General features: G+C 40.9%; 1 protein-coding gene across 1 annotated transcript in view; it reads left to right on the forward strand.

The window, feature by feature from the left end:
- The window catches only part of DSP (desmoplakin), a 38,210-nt gene that overhangs the window by 9,885 nt on the left and 7,128 nt on the right, over window positions 1-21,197 (forward strand). The window contains exons 3-22 of the mRNA XM_086608985.1: window positions 1,036-1,184; window positions 1,532-1,706; window positions 4,337-4,465; window positions 5,662-5,712; window positions 6,319-6,480; window positions 7,372-7,476; window positions 8,706-8,801; window positions 9,048-9,173; window positions 10,045-10,197; window positions 11,734-11,888; window positions 12,290-12,416; window positions 12,947-13,151; window positions 13,654-13,871; window positions 14,845-15,011; window positions 15,333-15,471; window positions 16,845-17,038; window positions 17,915-18,077; window positions 18,661-18,744; window positions 19,632-19,739; window positions 20,360-20,458. Coding sequence (XP_086465111.1) covers window positions 1,036-1,184; window positions 1,532-1,706; window positions 4,337-4,465; window positions 5,662-5,712; window positions 6,319-6,480; window positions 7,372-7,476; window positions 8,706-8,801; window positions 9,048-9,173; window positions 10,045-10,197; window positions 11,734-11,888; window positions 12,290-12,416; window positions 12,947-13,151; window positions 13,654-13,871; window positions 14,845-15,011; window positions 15,333-15,471; window positions 16,845-17,038; window positions 17,915-18,077; window positions 18,661-18,744; window positions 19,632-19,739; window positions 20,360-20,458 — 2,805 coding nt within the window. The remainder of the gene's footprint in view (window positions 1-1,035; window positions 1,185-1,531; window positions 1,707-4,336; window positions 4,466-5,661; window positions 5,713-6,318; window positions 6,481-7,371; window positions 7,477-8,705; window positions 8,802-9,047; window positions 9,174-10,044; window positions 10,198-11,733; window positions 11,889-12,289; window positions 12,417-12,946; window positions 13,152-13,653; window positions 13,872-14,844; window positions 15,012-15,332; window positions 15,472-16,844; window positions 17,039-17,914; window positions 18,078-18,660; window positions 18,745-19,631; window positions 19,740-20,359; window positions 20,459-21,197) is intronic.

The following is a 21,197-nucleotide window of genomic DNA, read 5'->3' on the forward strand; positions in this document are numbered from 1 at the left end:
TGCTGTTGAGGCCACTGAGATGCAAAAGCCATTTGCAATTCTGGCAGTAGGTGTGATTTAATGCATGCTTTTGGACCCTCTGTGGACAGAAAATTCTTGCAGGAATGAACTATGGTTAGCAGTTCACTTCCTTTTCAGAGATACAGCACGTGTGAGCATGTTTATATAAAAATCAATGCCAGAGTAAATACTGCCTCTTGTTAAGGATTAATATTATTCCAGTGAAGTTAAAAGAAAGTGGTGTTTAGTTCCAGCTTGGTGCCACAACATGCATTGCTTACTTTTTTTTTTTTTCCTTTTCTTTCTGAGGGACAAAGTAATGAGCTCCATCAACATTTTATTTGCAAAATCAAATCACAGCTGCGTTATATTTTGTTCAGCATGGCTGTGTCAGTGTGGGATGAGATCAAAAAGCCGTGTCTTCCTGCTCGAAGCACCATGACGATGCTGGTCCACTGCACTAAGAGGGTGCACAGAGAATTTGCCTAGACTTGTGGGATGCAAATGTGACAGGACACGGAGCTGGTCTCAGGCAGACAGGGTGCAGTCTGTATTTTTTGTGAGGGGAGGAAAGTTTTAGGACCTCAGGGAAACTTCTGAAAAATCAGGATCAATGTCCACGAACTCCCACTAGGACAGTGTTTGCTTCTCATCCTCTAGACGCAAAAAACATAAGATCTTAAAAACTTAGCACGCTGTGTGAAGCCTTGGCTCTGCTGAAATAAACATCATCAGGACATGCTGTTCTTATGGAAGGGTTTAGTTGGTATTATGTTTTAATATTTTTTTTTCATAATTGATTTGTAATAAGGACTTTCAAATGACACTGGATCCTCTGCTAATTTGCCTTCTGCCCTTTAAAACTGGCAATCAGAGACCCAGCAGTTGAAACCTATCATGCTGCGTAAAAATAATCAATCCTCATAACAACTCTGTTAAAACAACCAAGCTGAAGGTTAAGTGATGAATATTTAATTTAATCTCTCATCTCTTTCTTTTCTTTCTGTTTTTGTATTTTTTGTTTGTTTGTTTTAGGAATTGAAATATGGGGATGGTGTCCAGATTAGAGGGAACAGGGATCTGGAAGAGTGTTTTGCACAGGCAAATGACCAAATGGATATCCTGGATGGGCTGATAAGAGAGCTGAGGCAGATGGGCCAACCCTGTGAGATGTATCAGAAAAGGTATTACCAGGGAAGCACTGGAGGAGGGAATGTGGCTGATAAAAGTTGGTGGTGTCTCAAGTGCTCACCTTCCCTAGTGTTGCAGTATGTGACAGAAATCAATACAGTGGAACTAAACCCGTTTGGGTCATGCTAACATGGAGAAGAGCCTTGCAGTAATATATTTCTTACACAATTTCACACCTTGGTGTCTCCACAAAATTTTAGTCAGTATATTTTTTCCACAGCCTGTGCTTTCAGCACTTTGTTTTGAATACTTGATGGTCCAGTAGGAGAGATGAATTCTGTTGTTACCATGTTTTCTGGGTGTTTTCCTCGTAGACGCTAAGTGATTCCTTCCCTTTCAGGCTGCTTCAACTTCAAGAGCAGATGCGTGCCCTGTACAAAGCCATCAGTGTTCCCCGTGCCAGGAGGGCCAGCTCCAAAGGTGGTGGTTGCTATTCCTCTCAGAGTGGCTCAGGCTGGGATGAGTACACGAAACGTGTCACAAGCGAATGTTTAAACTGGATGAGGCAGCAGAAGGTAAATCTGTGCAAAACCCAGAGACAATGCTGAAACTTGGTGGAATGTCACCTAACTTAATGTTTTGGGTGCCAGCAGAAAAGTAAAAGTACACATGAATGCTCGTATATTATTCCAAGTTCCCTTTTGCATTATTGTACATACAGTGAGTTTCCAATGAAATATGAACATGGATTTGGGGTCTTCTCATGCAAAGGAAGAAGTGTGAAAATTAGATTTGAAAGTTAAAAGAAACACAGCTGTTAACATAACAAAAAGCGCTGGCATGTTTGCGTTAGAGGTGATTATGCTCGATATTTCCTTCCTTCCTTCCTTCCACAGATTTCCTTTACGATTCATATTTGTTTTAACCCTTTGCACAGATAGGACCAGCTTCACATATTTAACCATTGTCCCGTATTTTACAGTTGTTCTCCCCCTCTAATCTATCCTTGTCACAGTAGAAGAAGGTAGAGCTGGTTGCCACAGGACTAGGCTTTCAGAAGTCACTGCTGAAATACACATGAAAGTGCTGAAGTTGTTACCTGTTGCATTCCCAGAATAAGTTTGCCTGTGCACAGCTGGTGATGGTGTAACCAGCAGTACAAAACACACGTTGAGAGCCTGTAGTCTGTTTTTGTGCTGCTGAAGTCAAAGTTGTGTGTTTGTGGCTGAACAGCCCTTTCTGAGAGGCAGGTAGGGAGGATGGAACAAGGTGGCTGAAGTTATACTCCTTGTAAATTGTAATTGCATGATTTTTATCTCTCTTTATTAGGCTGTTGCTTAGTGATCCTGTCATTGTTATCTGCATGTGGTGTTTGCCAGCTGGCTGCCATGCAAACCAGATGAGGAGGGGAGAGCTCTGTACAGTTCCCATACCTTTATGTGAGTGCTAGTCATAGCCTAGTCTGTCAGTGCCCTCCCGTAGCGTGGCATGTTTCAGAGGAAGAAGGGCAGAAGTGGAGATGCATTGCTTGAGTGGTGACGTGTATAAGCACTGTGCCTGGACAACAAGAGCAGATATGATTGCTCTGCACACGCTGTGGGAGAGTGAGCTAATGGTCAGAGCTGCCATGGTTTGAGGAGTGATGCTGGACAGACACTGGGCACGCTTCCAGCGATGAGAGACCGTGAGCAATGTGCACCTCCCAAAGATGCCACGTGACACCCAGCTCAGAAACCCCTGGCTAAGCACAGGGAGCATAAGCAAGTCCTTTATGGCCGTGTTCCCACACAAAACCTCCTGTGAAAGTAAAAGGCACTCTCTCTTTCCCTTGTTCAGTCCCTAAGGCAGAGCTGAGGTGGGGCCAGTAAGCACTCAGCTCCCCATTGGACTTTTGAGGTTTTTTTTATGGAAAATTTATTTTTAACTTTCCACCATGCCTCTTTTTTACATCATGCCTTGCTCTATCCCCTTGCCCGCTCACGTTGAGACTAGGATAAAGTTTCCCCTAGTAACACGGTGAGATGTGGGGAAAAAAGGTTTGAGCAGCTGTGGTTTTCTGCCGGTGTTTTTCTGTTTTCTGTCTCGATGGTTTGCTGACAGCAGAATTGGGTGGTAGGAGAGTCGGTCAAGTTTCCAGTGCGGAATTAGGGAAAGCACAGTGAAATTCAGACAGCCTTTGTTCACACCCTGGCAGCCAGCCAAGACTGCCACTGTTGCTACAGACTCTTTGGACTGTTTAAATATAACGAGAAGGGTCAAAGTCCTGTAACTTTTAGATGGCTGGATGTAAAATGGTTTCGTTTCTCGGTTCATTTTCAACCCCTGCCTTTGAACCCCTACGCTTGAGTTTGGTTCAGGCGTTGTTGTCATCTGTTGACTCATAGAGATTTGGCTCCAGGCTGGTAAATACCAAATTCAGTCTCAACCCAAGATTAAGATACCTAGTTCTTTGCTGTGCGTGTGCGCAGACAGACATTCAGACAGAGACGGAGCGTGTCTTTACAGCATAAAAAATGATCTGGAGTTTGAGGAGTTGAATTGTGAATTCAGTGGCTTTTAATATTTGAAAATAGTGAAACAAACTGCAGTCAGATAGTTTTTGAGTTATTAATTGTCCAGGTGTGTTACTGTTTTTCAAAGGCTGGTCCTACAGATTTTCACTCGGTATCCTACAATAAATGTTGCCAAAATGCAAGACAAACAACATGTTCTGTAATAATTTCAGTTTGTCTTCTGTTTTTTCGTTTAGTTTGGCTGCATTTAACTGAAGTTACTGGAGTTTACAGGAGCATAGTTAAAATGGAAATGTAGTGTACTGGGCTACAAAACTTGACTTTGGATATTGTCACATGAATTGCATGAATTGCATTGTTTGATAAAGTCACAATTTGTTTTCAGAGTGATAAGAATGTAACTATACTGTAGAACATAAAAGAACAGTTTGATCCAAAGAAAACAGATGAAAACACAATACTGAATGTGCTTCATCTGGTCTAATTTTAAGCAACTTAAATATTTTCTCTACTTTGTTTCTTCTACTTTGGGAGCCTGTCACACAGTTTAAGTGATGACAATTTTAAGCTGAAAACCTGAAATTCGCTTTTTTGTACTGCATAGTCATGTTTCCATCAATTCAATTCCGTCATGCTCCAATGTAGATAATAATGTTGGAAATGAAAGTACAAATACTGTCCCTTTCTCCTAGGCTGAAATGGAGCTAGTGAAATGGGGTTTTGATGCAGCATCTATTGAGCAACAAATTGGTGATCACAGGAGAACTCACAATGCCATTGGAGACTATCGCTGGCACCTGGACAAAGTCAAAACAGATCTGGTAATTGCTATCTTCTCTTACACATTGCTTAGTCTAGATTTGTATCATTGACTTGCCGGTGTTTCACTACAAAAAGGAAAGTTGAATAGTTCAGCTTCTCTTCAGAAAGCACTGGTGTCATGACAGCAACCACTTTCAACCCTAGTATTTATTATTTCATGATTATTTTGTGTTCCACTTCTTTCCCTGGCATTTTAAGATGAAAATTTAGCAGCTATTAAACATTTTGGTGTTGTGTACTAAGGCTGGCAAATAAATATTGCAACATTTTTTGTGAGAAGAATGGCTAAGAATGCCTATTCTCACCTTCTACCTAGGTATGTTAAAACAAGAAAGTGAAAGGATGGGGTGGATGCTTAGATATAGCCTTGAGTAAGGGAGTTTCTGTGAAAAATGTCCAAATTCTGGCGTAAGCTTTGACCTTTTCCTAGGTGTGGATTTTCTTTTTCTTTTTTTGCCCCTCTGAGACTTCTGTTCCCCTCTGGATTTGGTGATTGGAATAAAGAAGTCACTGAAAATGCAGTGGTTAACTTCCTCTCCTATCAGCCCAGCAGCTGGGTATAGCAGAGAGGAGGCTTATTTTGTTCCTATTCTTCTTTTCTGTCAATTACTCACATGGACAGGAGGAGAGAGCTGGATCTAAAGAAAAGGCACTCCGTGCTGGAGCTCTGATCTCTCAGCTGACCTGAAGAGTGGAAAGGGTGTTACTCCCTTTTCTCTTCTGCTTCAAATAAGAAAGGTGATAGTCTGGCCCTATGGAATACCAGTTCCAAGATTGTGCAGGTTCTGAGTCATAGAAATGAGAATAAAACTTGGAGCCTCCTGCTCACATTGTAGTTTATACTACTTCACGATCTCCAAAGCTAGCTCTAGGACTAGCTGGTTCCGCACAGCTGTCTAGGAGTTTGGTACAAAAAGAGATCCAATTTCAGGAGCTGTTTTATTATTACAGGAGTTATGTGCAACCTTGCTTATGTACTAAGCATCCCTGAGCGAATCAGTTTGTTCAAGCTTTGGTTTTGTACTACTTGTGGTCCTCCAGTGATGCAGATACCTGCTGCTCACCTATGTCTCTTGCAGGCGTTTGCAGGTTACCACCTGTAGTTACGAGGTTACGATACTGACACTGTAAAGGAAATGCCAGCAAATATGCAACTTGTAAAAGGCTCACTGAGTATTTGCTCTCTCTGTTTCAGCGGGAGAAGGCTGCAGTTCATCAGCTGGAGGAAGAATATGAAGGACTGCTGGTGAGCAAGAGATATGTTTATTTCTGATACCCTCTCTGATGAGTGCTCTTTTTGCTTTAACACCGGTGTGATAGTCAAGAGACACTTCAGGTTTCAACAGAGTGACAGATGCATATTTAAATAATTCTATTCATCAGTAAACTGACAGTGCTTCGTAGCTTCTATAGGGTTCAGTTTGAGCCATGAACTTGAGATTAATTCATTGCATGGTATATGACTGACTTACCCTCACAAGGAAGTTTCATGTTTGCAGCTGGTGAAGGGAGTTGGTCACTAAGCAGGTGAATAGTAGAGCTCCACCTCCTTAATGGGAGTAAATATAACGATGAATTTTTATCTATGAAGCTTAAAAAGCTATTCAAAGGTAGGATTAGAACCAAATTCTGTGTAGGGCTGTGCATCTTCCCCGCTTTGGATCTTCATGTAAAATGCAGTAAGAATATTATGCTCTTCATTGCCAACAGGTTTTATATGTTTGTGGGTTTTACTGTTATTTTAGTTGGATTTTTTTTTTTAAAAAAGACATGCTGTGCTCTTGGCTTTCCCTTCTCCAGCCTGCACAGGCTCTCTGTGTTTATGGCTTCTCATTTCTGGAATTCCTTGCAGAAATACTCCTTTGAGAGAATGGATCAGCTCCGTCAATTCCAGAACCTCATCCAAGCCACCAGCAGAGAGATCATGTGGATCAATGACTGTGAGGAAGAGGAGCTTCTCTATGACTGGAGTGACAGGAATACTGACATTGCCAGGAAGCAGGAGGCCTTCTCTGTAAGACAACTCAACCTTCCCATGCTTTCCATGGGCTCTCTTTTGGGATAGTGAGGGAGAAACAGCCTGGCTCAGGGGGACTGATCACAGGACGTGTGTTTCTTCACTCTTTCGAAGTTCCTGGGGTTTTTGGACATCTGTTGGAAGATCATGCTCCCATTCAACCAGTTGTCATGGTTTCTTTTGACCCTAGAAGCTGGCCTTATGAGTACAGCCCACGGTGTACTAACTAGTAATCACACACAGCTTGTGCACACAGTCGTTATTTTGGCGTGCTGAACTAACGGACTCGAATCCAGCAGTTGAATTCTCCCTGTTAGGACTATGTAGGGGTCAGGGAGTCCCCGTATGTAGCCCTGCTTGTCTGTCACCGGGAAGTAGAGCTATACAAGAGCAAACTGCTCTCTTCCTCGGACGGATTTGCCAGCGGCACGCTGAGCGCACGGTCAGAGGTAGTTTGCACTGCTCCTTGTCTTCTGTGGGGACGTGGGGAAATGGAGCATGTGCATTTCTGCAACCAGCATTGGTACTGATGACCAAATTGAAAAAGGAATGAAAGTTCATGCTATTATGGAGGTACTTGGTTTTTTTTTTCAGTTCAGTTGTTCTGGCTGTTGCAAGATGCAACCGTTTTTGCTTCCATCATTCCTAGGAAAGGCAGAATTTGAGTGCTTTGCTTTGTGAAGTGGCAAGCCTAGAGACTAGAACTGAGATGATTCTACCTTCTTTGATTCTACTGTTTCATGATTATCTTCAGTACGCTGAATAGAATTACTAAGTAGTGTTAGCAGGGATAATTTTACATTATCGCAACTGTCTGGAAAATTTTAGGTAAATCATCCTGTGCAGTGTACGTTTAGGGGCTTGTTTAATGCTGTTTTGGTTCTTTAGAAACGCATGAGCGAACTGGAGCTTAAAGAAAAGGAACTCAACAAGCTAAAGCAAGAAAGTGACCAGCTAGTGCTCAACCAGCACCCTGCTTCAGACAAAATCGAGGTGAGTTAGACTTTTTGTGATTTCACTTGCTCCTTTAGTTGCTACATGGGAAAAGTTCTCAGGGAAAGTCTGCAAATGAAATGCTGCATTTGGACCTGAGAAGGGTTTGCCTGCCAAAAAGCATGTCCATTTTTATCCAGCTGCTCTAATACTACCTTCCTGTACGGACCTGGCCATAACAACTCCAGGCTTCTTAAGAGCTATGGGCAGAGCTCTCACTGATATCAAATTTGATGATAGATACATGGAAAATTAATATGAGGCTTAGGGAGTTGTCTGCATTGAAATTGCTGTGTCTCGTTTGAATTGACTACAGTGCAGTGGAATTTATGGAAGGAAGGCACGTCGTTGTTCTTCTGCTATCTTAGTAGGCATATTTTGAAGAAAGCCACACCCTTTGTTGAGAGTTTATATTTAATCCAGGTGCAAATACTTTCTGCAAGTGAAACTCATAGTGCATTTCTACAGCTTAGCCAAGACATTTTTACTTTCACAGGTTGGTGTACGTTTACCTTTAAGTTATAAAGGCTGCAACAATTTGGAAATTCTCATTTTATTAGGAAATGCTATAGTTGTTACAGTTTTAAGAGTGCATAAGAACTGTGAAACTGAAAGAAGCTAATAGGGGGAAAAAAAATGAGTCCATTCTGCTTTTCAGTATATTTACTCTGTCAACTGTTATCATGTTGTGTAAAATCACTATTCATATTTCTCCTGTGGTCAGTTTCTGCCTTAAAGGAAAGATCCTTGTAAGCTCCATTAGTGAAGTAAAAGTTGTGTCTAATTTTCTAAAGAATATACATGAGGACTACTTCAGAAGTTTGAATTTAAAAATAGCCATCATAAAAAAAAAAAAAATCATGTTTGACAGTCTTCCTTGGAAGGAGAACATGACAGTTTGCAACTGAAATATTTTATTTGCACTACTGTTTGTGCATTTCACCCCTTTTTGTTCATGCACTTCAGGCTTTATGCTGATGAAACAAAATTCAAGTCATGAACAAATTTCTTCATCCCACAAGCAGGTATTTAACTCATTTCAGTTAGGCAGTTGCTTAGAAGTTGGGGAACTATTTGCATGAGTTACATTATTCTGGTGTGCATGAATTTCTTTTAGCAGATTTTTCATTTGCATTTATGTGGAGCATAAATAGTTTTGCTTGAGTCTAGGTATGGGAGAGGGAGATCAGTGTGGTGGTTTGAGTTCTGTATATTACTATTTTCGTTAGGCCTACATGGACACATTACAAACTCAGTGGAGCTGGATTCTTCAGATCACCAAATGCATTGATGTTCATCTGAAAGAGAATGCGGCTTACTTTCAGGTAAGTAGTGATGTGGAGAATTCACACTGCTTTTGTTAAAAGTATGAATCCCATCACAGATACTGTTTTCTGTACCAAAGTCTTTCTAAATCCGTGCACAATTATGCATAACATGCTGTTACCATATTGTAAATGCTACTGTTCTTCCAGATGTGAACTGGGATTTCTCATGAAAGGAATCCACTGATGTTTACCAGACATTTTTAAGAACTGTGTAGAAATGAAATCACAACTTTTCTCCTGTAGTTCTTTGAAGAGGCCCAAGCCACAGAGTGCTACCTGAAAAACTTACAAGACTCCATCCGAAAGAAGTTCATCTGTGATAAGAGCATGTCACTGCAGTCTTTGCTGGAGCAGATCAAAGAGCTGGAGGTACTGTCACACCCACCTGACAGGTTATGTTCTGCTTTCCTTGGAAATCAGTTGCCCTCTTCAGATACCAAATGCAAACCTGGGTGTACTGCAACATTTGTGTGCAGTACTGTATGAACTTGAAGCCATAATGGTATATTCCTGCCCATTTCTTAGGAAAGCCTACAAACGGATCGGGGTTATTTTAATTCGTGTAATACTGTTTGGGAACTCTGATTTCTTTTTAAATCTGGAATAAGCCCAACAAACTCCCAAGTTTCCAACATACTAACACATTAGAAAAGGAAAGATTTTCATTCACAGGTGATAGAATAGATTTTGCCTCAAAGGATGAGTGTGTTTACTAAATGATTCATCATGTCATTATATCACTGTAGTCTTTTTGAAAGGATTTAACTCAGCTTTTTCAGCTAACTATTTGCTCATTGTGAATTAGGTACTGCAATTCCAAATTGAATATACTGGAGATAAAAATAGTCAGTGATGTAAAAGGGCAATTGATGAAGTCAGGTTTGAGTGTAGTTATTCCTTTTTTTTAATTAGCATTCATGTTATAATAGATTCTTTCCATTTATTCCCGTGTTTCTTTCACATCACTTTAACCACATTGCAGAGCTGGATGAAAAACCTGCTTTGCAAGTTTTGCAAACTTTGCAGCTTGCCAGAGCTGCAAAGGTACTTTGTTTGATGTTTCTCTTGTATTTTTTTAAAACTGCAGTTGTACGTTGTAGGCCAAAGACTCATCCCACTGGAGCTAAAGGAAATTTTGCCTACCATGAGCTCCAGATATATCCCTCTCGTAATAAAACAGTGGGAATGAGATGTGGTCTCTTTTTAGAAAGAATTTTTAACGTATAATTAATCTTTGCAGAATGAACGAGAGAGAATTCTTGAATACAAGAGGCAAGTGCAGAGTTTGGTGAATAAATCCAAGAAGATTGTGCAGCTGAAGCCACGTAACCCAGACTACCGGAGTAACAAGCCTATTATCCTCAAGGCTCTGTGTGACTACAAACAGGATCTGGTATTGTATCCCTTTTTGGCTGAGAATGAACATCATGTAAACTAGAACATGGCAAATGATTTAGTGAACAAACCGTTGAGCTGATAGGTGTAACCCCTTTGTCTGCTTTCGGTCAGCATTTAAATTTCTTTGACAAAAAGCCTTTGACTTTCTTGCAATTATGAATAAACAAGCTAGGTTCTGGTTGGTTAATAAGTATTCAAAACTATTATTAGTCCATTAAATAGCATTCATAGTCATAGTTCAAATTAGCACAGAAAAATATGTTTGATAATAGGGTTAAAATTGTTATACAGATGGCTCTCAGCGTCTATGCCTATTTTTTTGGCAATTGCTCACCTTTCCAGTGTCCCTTTGGGTCTTTAGGTCGACATTTCATCTAGCAAAAGGTGAGAAATGTGCAGTAAGTCATTGGCATCCCTTTTTTTTGCTGATGGAGCATGAAATTGATGGTCGTGGCTTTTCTTCCTCCTCAGTACTGTGGCTACTTGGATTTATTTCTATATTTTTTCTAACAGTAGGCTTAGATGCATTTTCTGTTTACATGCTCTTTCTCTTCACTGTTTCCCAATTACCTGATTTCTCTGTTCTGTTATCTGTAAAACTTGTTTTACCTGATTCACTAGCTTGCATTCTTGTAGTGACCAGTAATTGACCACTGTGATTTGTGTTTACAATCTGGGGTTTCTGTTATCCACTCTGTGTCTGTGCTCTTCCGTACCACATTTTATTCCAGAGTCACACGTTCAGCCCACACAGAGTAACTACTTGTTATTGTAAGCAAAACTAAACAAATTTAGGCAATGATTACCTGACTGTTTGGCAATTGCAAACTAAATTCTGCTCAGATGGAGGTAAGCCCAGACAAGTCCAGACCCCCTGCGTGCTCAGATCGATGCAAAAACCTGTGGCCTTTTACTATTTATGTCAAAAATTGTATTTGCTGGCTGTAGAGTCTGATGCAGGTAAAATCTGTCATAAATAAGAGGATAAATGATAGGAGGAGCCTCCCCCTCTGGGATGCAAGTGGGTTGTAACCTGCACTGTGGCTGCACCCATGGCTGCACGGTGTCAGGATATCTGGCAGTTGGGGCTGGTGGGTCTGCCTCTGCCACACTCGCTCCCAGTCCCTTCGCAAATGTAGACGCAGCACTAAGCATCCTTGTGCCTCCAGCTCCCCAGTTTACAGCCATACGTGGTTGCATAGCTTGCTGTGGCCATGTGTCCACATTCAGTCTTTGATGTTTGTCATGGTAAGCCCCAAGTCTGATGATTAGCTGGACTGGAAACTGCTCAGAGCATTCCTTGGCTCCCAGTTGGTTTTCTTGTGTTTTCTTCACATGGAAACAGATTCAGGGAGAAGGGGTTGATCTGTACTGATCTGTTGCCCCAGTATGAAGCCAAGATGCACACCCAGACCTGGCAGCTGGGAAGAACTCCCACTTCTGTGATCTGGATGCATCTTTCTTATCTGTCTCTCCTAGAAACCTCGTCTTACTTAACTAAAGAAAAAATGTTGTTCTGCACTCCTTACAGAAAACGGTGCGCAAAGGAGATGAATGTATCCTAAAGGACAATAACGAGCGCAGCAAGTGGCTGGTGACTGGTCCTGGAGGAGTAGACATGCTGGTGCCATCTGTTAGTCTTATCATACCACCCCCCAACCCGTTAGCAGTGGATCTTGCTACCAAGTGAGTTGCTACTTGGGTTTGGACACCTACCACTGGGAGTAGATAGAAGATTGCTCAAAATAGCAACCAGGCTCAAAATCTGATCTGTGCCTTGATCAGAGTGCCCTCTCCATCGTATAAAGGTGGTTGATTAAGGACTAGACCCTTGACTTGAGGAAATTCACTTCAGTGAAGCCTTCTGGCATCTAGGTTGGGATCTAAAAGTATTTAAAACTTAACTTTTACAAAATTTTTCTCATCTCTAATAATGAAAGTCATGGATAAATTGATTTCCAAGATGTTTTCAAGTAGAGAACAAGCCTTAACACGCTCCACATCTAGTGGATGTTTCTGGGCATGTTTCGTAGCTATGCTGCAAGGACAGATACATTTTGACCATGCAATTTCTTTTCTTATCTCAGAATTGAGCAGTACTATGAAGCTATTTTAGCTTTGTGGAATCAGCTGTATATCAACATGAAGAGCCTGGTATCTTGGCATTATTGCATGATCGACATTGAGAAAATCAGAGCGATGACTATTGCCAAGGTAAGACTCCAGCTGGCCTTGCCTGTAGACCAGGGATTTCCATGACCTGACCTCTGCTGTCCCAAACAGTGCTTGCTGTGTCCTGTGCAGATGTATGTCTGCAAAACCATGGGCCTTCCTTTTGCTGGGTTGCACAAATAGTTATATACAGAAGTTGTTTTATTAAAGGAGAAGCAAAATGCTTTCGTATTCAGACATGATACGGATAAACAGGAAGATTAACTAAGGGGATTTATTAAATACTTGCTGTACTTGTTCCCACTGTGCAAGGGCATGGATAGACAGAATAAGAGGAAGAATTTCAAACTGTTCTTAAGTTATGAAATGATTATAACAAGAATAGATTAGCTCAAAGGGCACTTTTAGCACCATGCTTTTAGAGGCAGCCTGGATAGGTTTTGTTCTAAAATGCAATGCCTTTGATTTTTTTTTTTTTTATGTAGGTGTATTAGTTTGTTCCTTAATGATTAACTAGTCATAAACTTTCCCCAATCGCTTCTTTTTCCAAAATTCTCCTCTTGTCATTTCAGCTGAAAACAATGCGTAAGGAAGATTACCAGAAAATAATAACTGATCTGGAAATCCATTACCAAGAATTCCTCAGGAACAGCCAAGGCTCAGAGATGTTTGGCGATGAAGACAAACGGAAGATCCAGACTCAGTTCACCGATGCTCAGAAGCACTACCAAACCTTGATTATACAACTGCCCAATCAACCACGGCAGCCGCAAATAGGTTTGTCGTCCTCTGTTTTTTTTTTGTAGAGATTGGACTGCTTGGGTTTCGGGGGTGGTGGTTCATTTTTTAATGTGAAAATGTTCTCATAAACGTATGAATGGAAACATGTTTCAAGAATTGTACTGCTGTCTCCCAACATAACAAAACTGGCCATGCACAGGGAAGAGTATGTTTTGTTCTTCCTTCCTTTGGTGTGAATCTGGGAATAGTCCTCTGAAGTTCATGGGACTTGCTGGGAAAATGAGAGGAATTTAGTCCATCCGATATGTTTTCAGTTACTGGGAAACAAAATCTCACTGCTGCGTTTGAGGAAGCAAGTTTGTCTTTTGTGAAGGAGAGATTTCATTCCTTGAAACAGCTGCATAAGGGCTCAGATCTTCTACCTGTTCTCAGCTCTACAAATCAACTCAGTGCTTAGGTCACTTGGGCGCTACCTTGGCTTTCTGTAGGTAGGTGGTCAGTTCTCTGGCATTTGACATTTACCCAATTCATTTTACAGTGGTCCCAACTGAGACCTGTCCTACTGGTTCCTCTAACACCGTTATCGTTAATGAGAGAAACCGAGAATACGATAAGCAGGAGGCCTGGCTGCTGATGGAGCTTCAGAAACTTCGGCGTCAGATTGAAGCTTCTGAGATTCAGATGGTTCAGAGAGCTCCTCTTGGAGTGGATCAAGGGGCTATGCATGACTTTTCGGTCAGAATAAAGGATTTAGAGGTAACTGTGTCTGTTTTCCTTTGAGCATCTCAAGCTCAGTATGACTCTGTGCTTTACAGCATATTGCAGTTGTATTTCTGATCTGCTGGGAAAGACACACATCCTGTGCAGAAAATTCTCAATTGGAGACTAACCACGATGATCTGAATTGGAGTTTAGCTCCTAAGTAGAAGTTGTTGACTCTTGAATTTTAGAAGTCAATTCCTGTCAGAATACAGAAAGTCTGATGTCAAGTGGACATGAGCTCGTAGAAAAACATCACCTTTGGGTTCTGGTTACTGACAACACATACCAATACTGGGAATTATTAAGTATAATCACTTTTCTCATAAACCAGAGGTCATTTGTGTATGTGTGCAGGAATAGAGATGCAGAGACAGGAAAGGGAAGACAAACACCAATTTATCTTTTAAAGCGGTCAGAACACATGTTAAGCCTCATCCAGGTTAAGGCACTATTAAAATCCTTTTGCATGGACCCCACTTTGCCACGTATCTCTGAAGTGGAGGCACAGTGGATACGTGAGACTTACAAACTCTCTCCCTCTCCCAGTTCTTAAGATTTGAAGTAGACTGGAGAGACAAGATCTAGTAAGAAAAGAGAACAGGTTCAGCGTATGAGAAATTCCCCTGAGGCCATGAGGTCGCAGAGGTTTTAAGAGCAGAAGGACCTTGTCACGTGTCCTGAGTGCAGTAGGCAGCTGGCATAAAAGCAATCTCTGCTTTCAACAGAGATGAGTTTCAGAGAGGATGATGTGCTCAAAAAGAGGAACTGCCTGTTGTGGACCATGCGAAAAAGAAACTGCCCAGTGTCACCTACCTTGAAGAAAGCAAGCTCAGGCACTGTGCCAGTCCTCAGTCAAGCTGGTTAAGTAACAGCAGACTTATTTGGATGAGGAGACCAATCGTGTATGTGCTGTAGAATGATCGTTCAGCCACCAGAAATGTGTAAATCAGGCATTCTCTTTCCTTAGGGTGTGCAGAATGACTCTCAAATAATGGCTGAAACCCTCAATAAGCATAAGGACTTGCTGCCTAACTTCAGAGGCTGCGAGAAGTATGTGTACTTGCAGTCGGAAATAAATGCCCTGTTTCAAAAACTGGAAAATATTAATGGTGTTTCCGCTGGCTACTTGGACAGGTAAGAAAATTGAGGTTGTAGCAATAAATCGTTCACTTTCTTCCATAATTCTTAGTCCGGAAACCTGCCTTTTGTTATCAGTAGTACGAAATTACACCTTCTTTCCTACAAACGCTGCATGTGGGTAGAGGCAGATACTTATGTGAATTTCTTCTCTTTTCTAGAAGACTTTAAAAAAAATTTAAAAAGTGAGAATCATGGATATCACTAAAATTTCTTCTGTATTGTCTATTCTCTTTAACTAATGATCTGCAATTAATTAGCAATATCACCTTTCCTGCACCAGTCTGTGACGTATTTGTCTTGTATTATTTATTTTAGCTTGAATGCACTGAGGTGTCTGCTACAGATTATTCTACAAACAGAAGATGTGATCAGAGTTTTTGAAGTCAGACTGTCTGAAGAGGAGACTGTTCCTTTGGATCTTGATAAAGTGGAGGCTTATCGGGCTTGTCTGAAGGTGAGAGGCCAAGACCCAAGGACACAGCAAGGCAAAATTCGTAGCTGCTAGAGCTGGTGAAACCCTTCTGAAACCACAGGAGGTGGAAATGCTGATCCTGTCGTATCTTATGATGTAGACATACAGTGCTTTTGGAAAACATTGGAAGGAACGTACGGGTTACTACTTCTTCCGTCCCCTGGTTGTTGCTGCTGTCATGGCAAAGCCAGTGGCATGGAAGGTCTCCATGATCCATTTCTGTATAAAATTATTTGTTTATTTTTACCTCTTATGAAGCTAGATTTGAAGGCAATATCTTCTTTCTTGCAAAAAGTCTTGTTAATTGCCCTTGTTGTCATCTAGTTGTAACAAGTAAATCTGAGTATTACTGTGTGTCCTGGTTTTGCCATGTAGTCCATTTCAAATCTTACAGTGAGGACTATCCATCCTGTACAAGGGGAGAAGGCAAAGAATAACTGCTTTACTGAGCACAAAGGAGGCTTGCAGAACCAGTCTTTATCTGGCCTTGAGCTGGTTCTTTTGTGCACTGAATGCCTTTGGGAGAATAGAGACTCTTCATTCTTTCCTGTTCTGAGGTGTAGTAGGGAAAAAGTGTGGGCGACACAAATGGAGCACGACCAGGTTACCTCTTTATTATGTTAAATGAGAGCTGCAGTTCAGTTGCTGGGAGTTGTTCTTAGCTGGTGTAAATTTGAGCTACACAAGAAATAAATAAATGTTTGAATATATTATCGAAGGATGCAGCCATCCCTGTGACTGGGGGCTGCAAGGCAGGCCACTGCCTGCACTGTATATGCCATTGGGTGATACCCCACAGTATGTGAGTATGTGTACCCAGACAAGCGTGTGCACAAGGAAACATCCCCATGGAATATGTTTATAAAAACGTAAACAGGAAAAAAAAAATCTGTGCAGATTTTTGGATAACATTTAACAACTGGATATGCCAATCCTGAGGCTTGATTCCACAGCTGTTGCAAGTGCAGAAATCTTTCATACTTCAGTGAAATCTTCTAGTCAGTTGTTTCTTGGAACAAGCAAGGCAGGCTCTTACCTTTTTTTAATTTCTGGTAACTGCTCTACGTAGTTCTGAGAAACTGAAATGTTAGCTACAGAATATGACAGCAGAGGGCTTTGATTTAGCAGATTATTTAAGAGTGAGTAACTTTAAACACATTCTTAAGTCAAACTCTGTTTACCAAAATAGTTGTTTCACTTTAAATTTATTAAGTCCAGCTGACATCAGTGTACATACCTCACTGAATTAGAAACAAAATCTGTAGATCCCAATGTATTGTGCGTGCCGTTGATGGTTAAATCTGAGTATCCTCTCAAGAATAAAATGTATTACAGCATTTTTTTTTTTTCTCCAGAAAATGAAAGCAGACCTAAATATGAAGAAGTCACTACTGAGTGCCCTGGAAAATGAGCTGCAGAAAACACTTCAGATTCATTCACAGTCTTGCCAGTCATATACCCTGTATGACATGGACATTGGAAAGTTCTGTGACAAAGTTACCCAGCTAATAGACCGCTGGCAGAGAGCTGATAAGCAGATAGATAACAGGTTTGCTCATATTTCCTCATAGCTTCTTCTTTATTGCTATTGCTACTAAGATCATCTTAACAGTGAGTCTAAAAGAACTGATGTGCACTAATCATCATGTCCAGAGGACAAATGATGACTTCAGGGCAATAAGACTAGAGAAACTGTGAATAGGTTGAACATAATTCAAAAGGGATTGTGTAAGACCAAGCTGGAAAATATAGTTAGTCATGTTAATGTATAACCTATGTGCTAAGGAGTTGTTCTAATATTTTTATTTTTATTCTTACTAATGTGCTAGGATTAAGTACTTCCAGTCAACATTTTCCCCCTCAAACAAAGCAACTGTGCTTATTCCTGAATACCCTATACCTGAGGGTTAAAAAATTAACAGTAAGAACTAAGTGAAAAAATCTGAACAATTTTTTTCTATTCCTTTATTGAACTGAAGGCATATTCTGATTGTGTTTTTTTTGGGGGGTGTGGTTTGTTTTGTTTTGTTATTTTTTTTTTTTATTTTGGGCCAAAATCTAGTCTTATTAATAAAAACTGACTGGTTGGTGGTGGTTTTGGTGAAAATTGAGAACAAGAGTACTGAAGTCAGTGAACTTCATTCTTATCACTACAAGGTTTTATCCATCCTTCTCTTAGTTGACAGGAAGTGCCAGCCTCTGTATTGCAGAGTTACTCAAAAGTGAGGCACTAAAAATCCATGCTAGGTGATTAGCAACCAGTACAATTCCCATTTATTTGAAATTTTGGTTCAGAATCTTCTTTTAGAGCTTCTCATAGTTTTATGTAGTTTATTACTGTGTCTTATTTCTGAAAAATGTTTAAAGAGAAATAAAGAGGATGCACTTTCCAATTTGACAGTTTTCCCTGTTTTTTTTTTCCTAGATCGTGGGATTTAGAGAGACAGATCAAACAGCTGAAAACTTACCGAGATCTCTACCAGGCCCTGTGCAAATGGATCTGTGATGCCAAGCGCAGGCAGGATGCTATTGAGTCCATGAAGCTGTGTGATTGCAACGCTATCATGAGATATCTACATGATCAGAAGGTATGCAGCACCTGAACGAGTTGGCTTCAATTATCTGGATTTTAAATTGTTTTCCTGTTCAGAAAATATCAGTATCAATGCAGTCTGCAGTACAGTGGCCTGTTTTGAGTTATAAAGTACGCAGGCTACCAAAAAACACCACATGTGTAGAAAGCAGGAGAGAGGAAATATTATTACCCTCATCACTTTCTGTCAGCCCTGCTACAGATTATGAACAAACCCATTTTTGGCTCCTACACGACCACTGACACTTTTACACATCAGCCTTGAATTAATTCAAGGGACTGTATGATAGTGCAACTTATGGGACAAATTATATCCCAAAAATAAAAAGTGAGGAGATACATCTAAGCTAAAGTCACAAAACTCTCCCTTCCCAGCTCTGAGGGTTGTTCAGTTGCTAGGTGTTCTTTCTGAGAACAATCTTTTCATGCACAGAGGGCTTGCCATTGTAAAAACTGCAGAGCTGGAGGTCATTTCAGGTCTCAGCCTCTGGGGTTGCAGTGGTGTCGTGCTGCAGGTGCCTGTGCAGGAGGGAATACTTGAAGGGGAGTGCTTCACAGCTCACTTTTTTTCTTGACAGAACTTGCACAGTGAAATCTGTGGGAAGCGAGACAAAGTTGAGGAGCTTCTCAAACATGCAGATCAGTGCTCGGCTGCAATTAAGGTACTTTGATTTCACCGTTTTTATGGGGTGTGGTTTTTCATGGTCAGGCGCATCCCATTGTCTTTGCTTTGCTGGCAGGTGAAATGTCAGCTCCCTGATGTGTGTGTGCAGAAATTGCTGGGGTGAAGCACTTGTGTGTACAAAATACAATGAAAGCAATTTGTGTACTTTCCACCTGAAGACCATGGGATGATGCAGGAGATTCCAGTGGGAGTTTCTCTTCAGGAGAATCAAAGCCTCCTTCTAGCCAGACCAAACTTTCCAGTTCACATATTAAAAAAATAAGGGAATAGAGAACAGATTGGTAGATTAGGTCTGATTAGGATCTAGTCTAGGAGGCAAGACAAATGCAGATTAGCAGGAGGAATGGTGTGCAATAGCCATGAAAACCAAGGAGATACACAGGGAATCATTTTGTGGTCTTTGCATTTTTATGTCACCTTTATATCCGTGCTTTCTCCAGCTCAGTCTGACTTTCTGTGACAAAGATCTTGCTATGTATGTGACACGGCAAATGTGATTTGAAAGAGATGCAGAGACAGTTAGTTCTGATGAAGTTTTGGTTGATAACAGTACCTAGACCAGTTACTCCCATGAATCTTTTTCACTTCTGGGTAGCCCTCAACTGACGGAAACACGTTTCTTCCCTTTTTTGTTTTCCCTTTGTCATTTTTCCTCCATGAATCTCCGTAGTGGTACTTGAATTGATGAGCTTCTGTTTGTGAGAGGCATGGCCAGAGATATAAACAAGGGAAAACATAGCTTTTTATTAAAAAACCAAAACCGAAACAACCCCAAAACTTTATTTGCATTTTGGGAAGTCCAGATTCCCTGAGGATTCCTTGGCAGTCACTAAATGGGTCTTACCTTTCCCTGTTGTTTTACAGGATTATGAACTACAGGTTGCTTCCTACAGTTCCGGATTAGAAACATTGCTCAACATACCTATCAAGAAGAGCGTGGTTCAGTCTCCGGCAGTGCTGATTCTACAAGAGGTATCTTTCTTTCCTCCCTATCAGTCTTTTGAACACGTTTGTTCGTCCTTGTGAACCATTGTGACTCATACCCAGCTGTATTCTAACAATTAGCACTGTCACTGGTAATGTGTGCTAAGCGCATAAGCACAAGGAATTAGTGCGGAATAGTCACTGTGCTGTAAAATCATCCTTGGGCTCGTTTAGACAGTAGATTAGCCCTCAGGAATGTACCTCATTCCTATTCAATATCCACTGCATACATATTGTGAGAAAGTAAGATTCATGCCCCAAGTGGTTTAGTCACTTTCAACCTGGGAATTAACCACTATTAAAAGTTTAACTTAGGTTACTTGTGACTGTCAGACAGGAAGAGCGTGATGATCCAGGGAATGAAGCCTTGTTTTTAATATCACGTCAGCCGTGGGGGAAAATGATCTTGAAAAAGCAGGTGTGGGTTTATCAGAAGGGAGAATTTATACATTTGGGGTCCCCAGAAAGTCATGTGAATTTTCGAGGAGAAAATTTTACTTTTTTACATTTTCTCTAGTGGATTGGAATCCTTTAAGTGATCTGAGACATGGGTATGTTCATCTCTAACTCTGTAGTACAAGCTGCTAACGATTCTCTTTCTTTTCAAGGCTAGCGAGGCTCAGTCTCGCTACATAGAGCTTCTTACAAGATCAGGAGATTATTACAGATTCTTAAGTGAAATGTTAAAGAGCATGGAGGACTTGAAGGTAACCCGACTCTTTCATTTTCTTTAGCTTTTATTTTTATCACAGGTTAACAAGCTATCTCTGGTTAAAGACTTTCTGCCTAAGTGCAGTGCAAAACAGTCCACGAAACTAAATCTTGAGCTTTGTGGTGTCCCGTGAAGGAGGCATATAAGCAGTTTCATGCATCTTTTGTCAAAGAGTACAGCATCTTGCAAAGTTGCCTCCAAGGTCATGTGTGAGGTGGAGAACACTAGCCACCTTGGTAAATAGGAGGTGCTCAAGACAGCACACAAGAGGTCCTTCTCTGCCCATCACAGCCTGGACCTCAGTGAGAGTGCAGTTATCTCAGTGCTGAAAACTTGCTCCTCACAGTTTAAAGTGCCACACTTCATTTCAGGCCATATCAAACGTGTTTCAAATGGAGTAACTCCTGATTTGATACAGCTCAGTGGAAACAGAGAGGCCCATTTAAGAGGTCACAAAATGGAATGTGAATCGCCTGTTTGAAAATCGTGGTGGTTCTAAGGAAGGCTTTGCTGGTGAACTCTTGGTACATCAGATTTTACTACCTATATTGCATCACCCTCTCCCCATCAAGTACTATTTCTCCCCTGAAAGTCATTGTGCTGATTTCTGAATAAGGTTTGACTCTGAATAAGTACAGATTCCAGAATTTGTCTTGATGACATTAAATAAAAAAGGATTTCGAGCTCTCATTGTAGCAGAGAAGAAAAATGCTTTTAAGTGTTACAAATATGTA

Source organism: Tauraco erythrolophus, chromosome 3, assembly GCF_009769465.1.
Source record: "Tauraco erythrolophus isolate bTauEry1 chromosome 3, bTauEry1.pri, whole genome shotgun sequence".
In the NCBI taxonomy this organism is placed as follows: Eukaryota; Metazoa; Chordata; class Aves; order Musophagiformes; family Musophagidae; genus Tauraco; species Tauraco erythrolophus.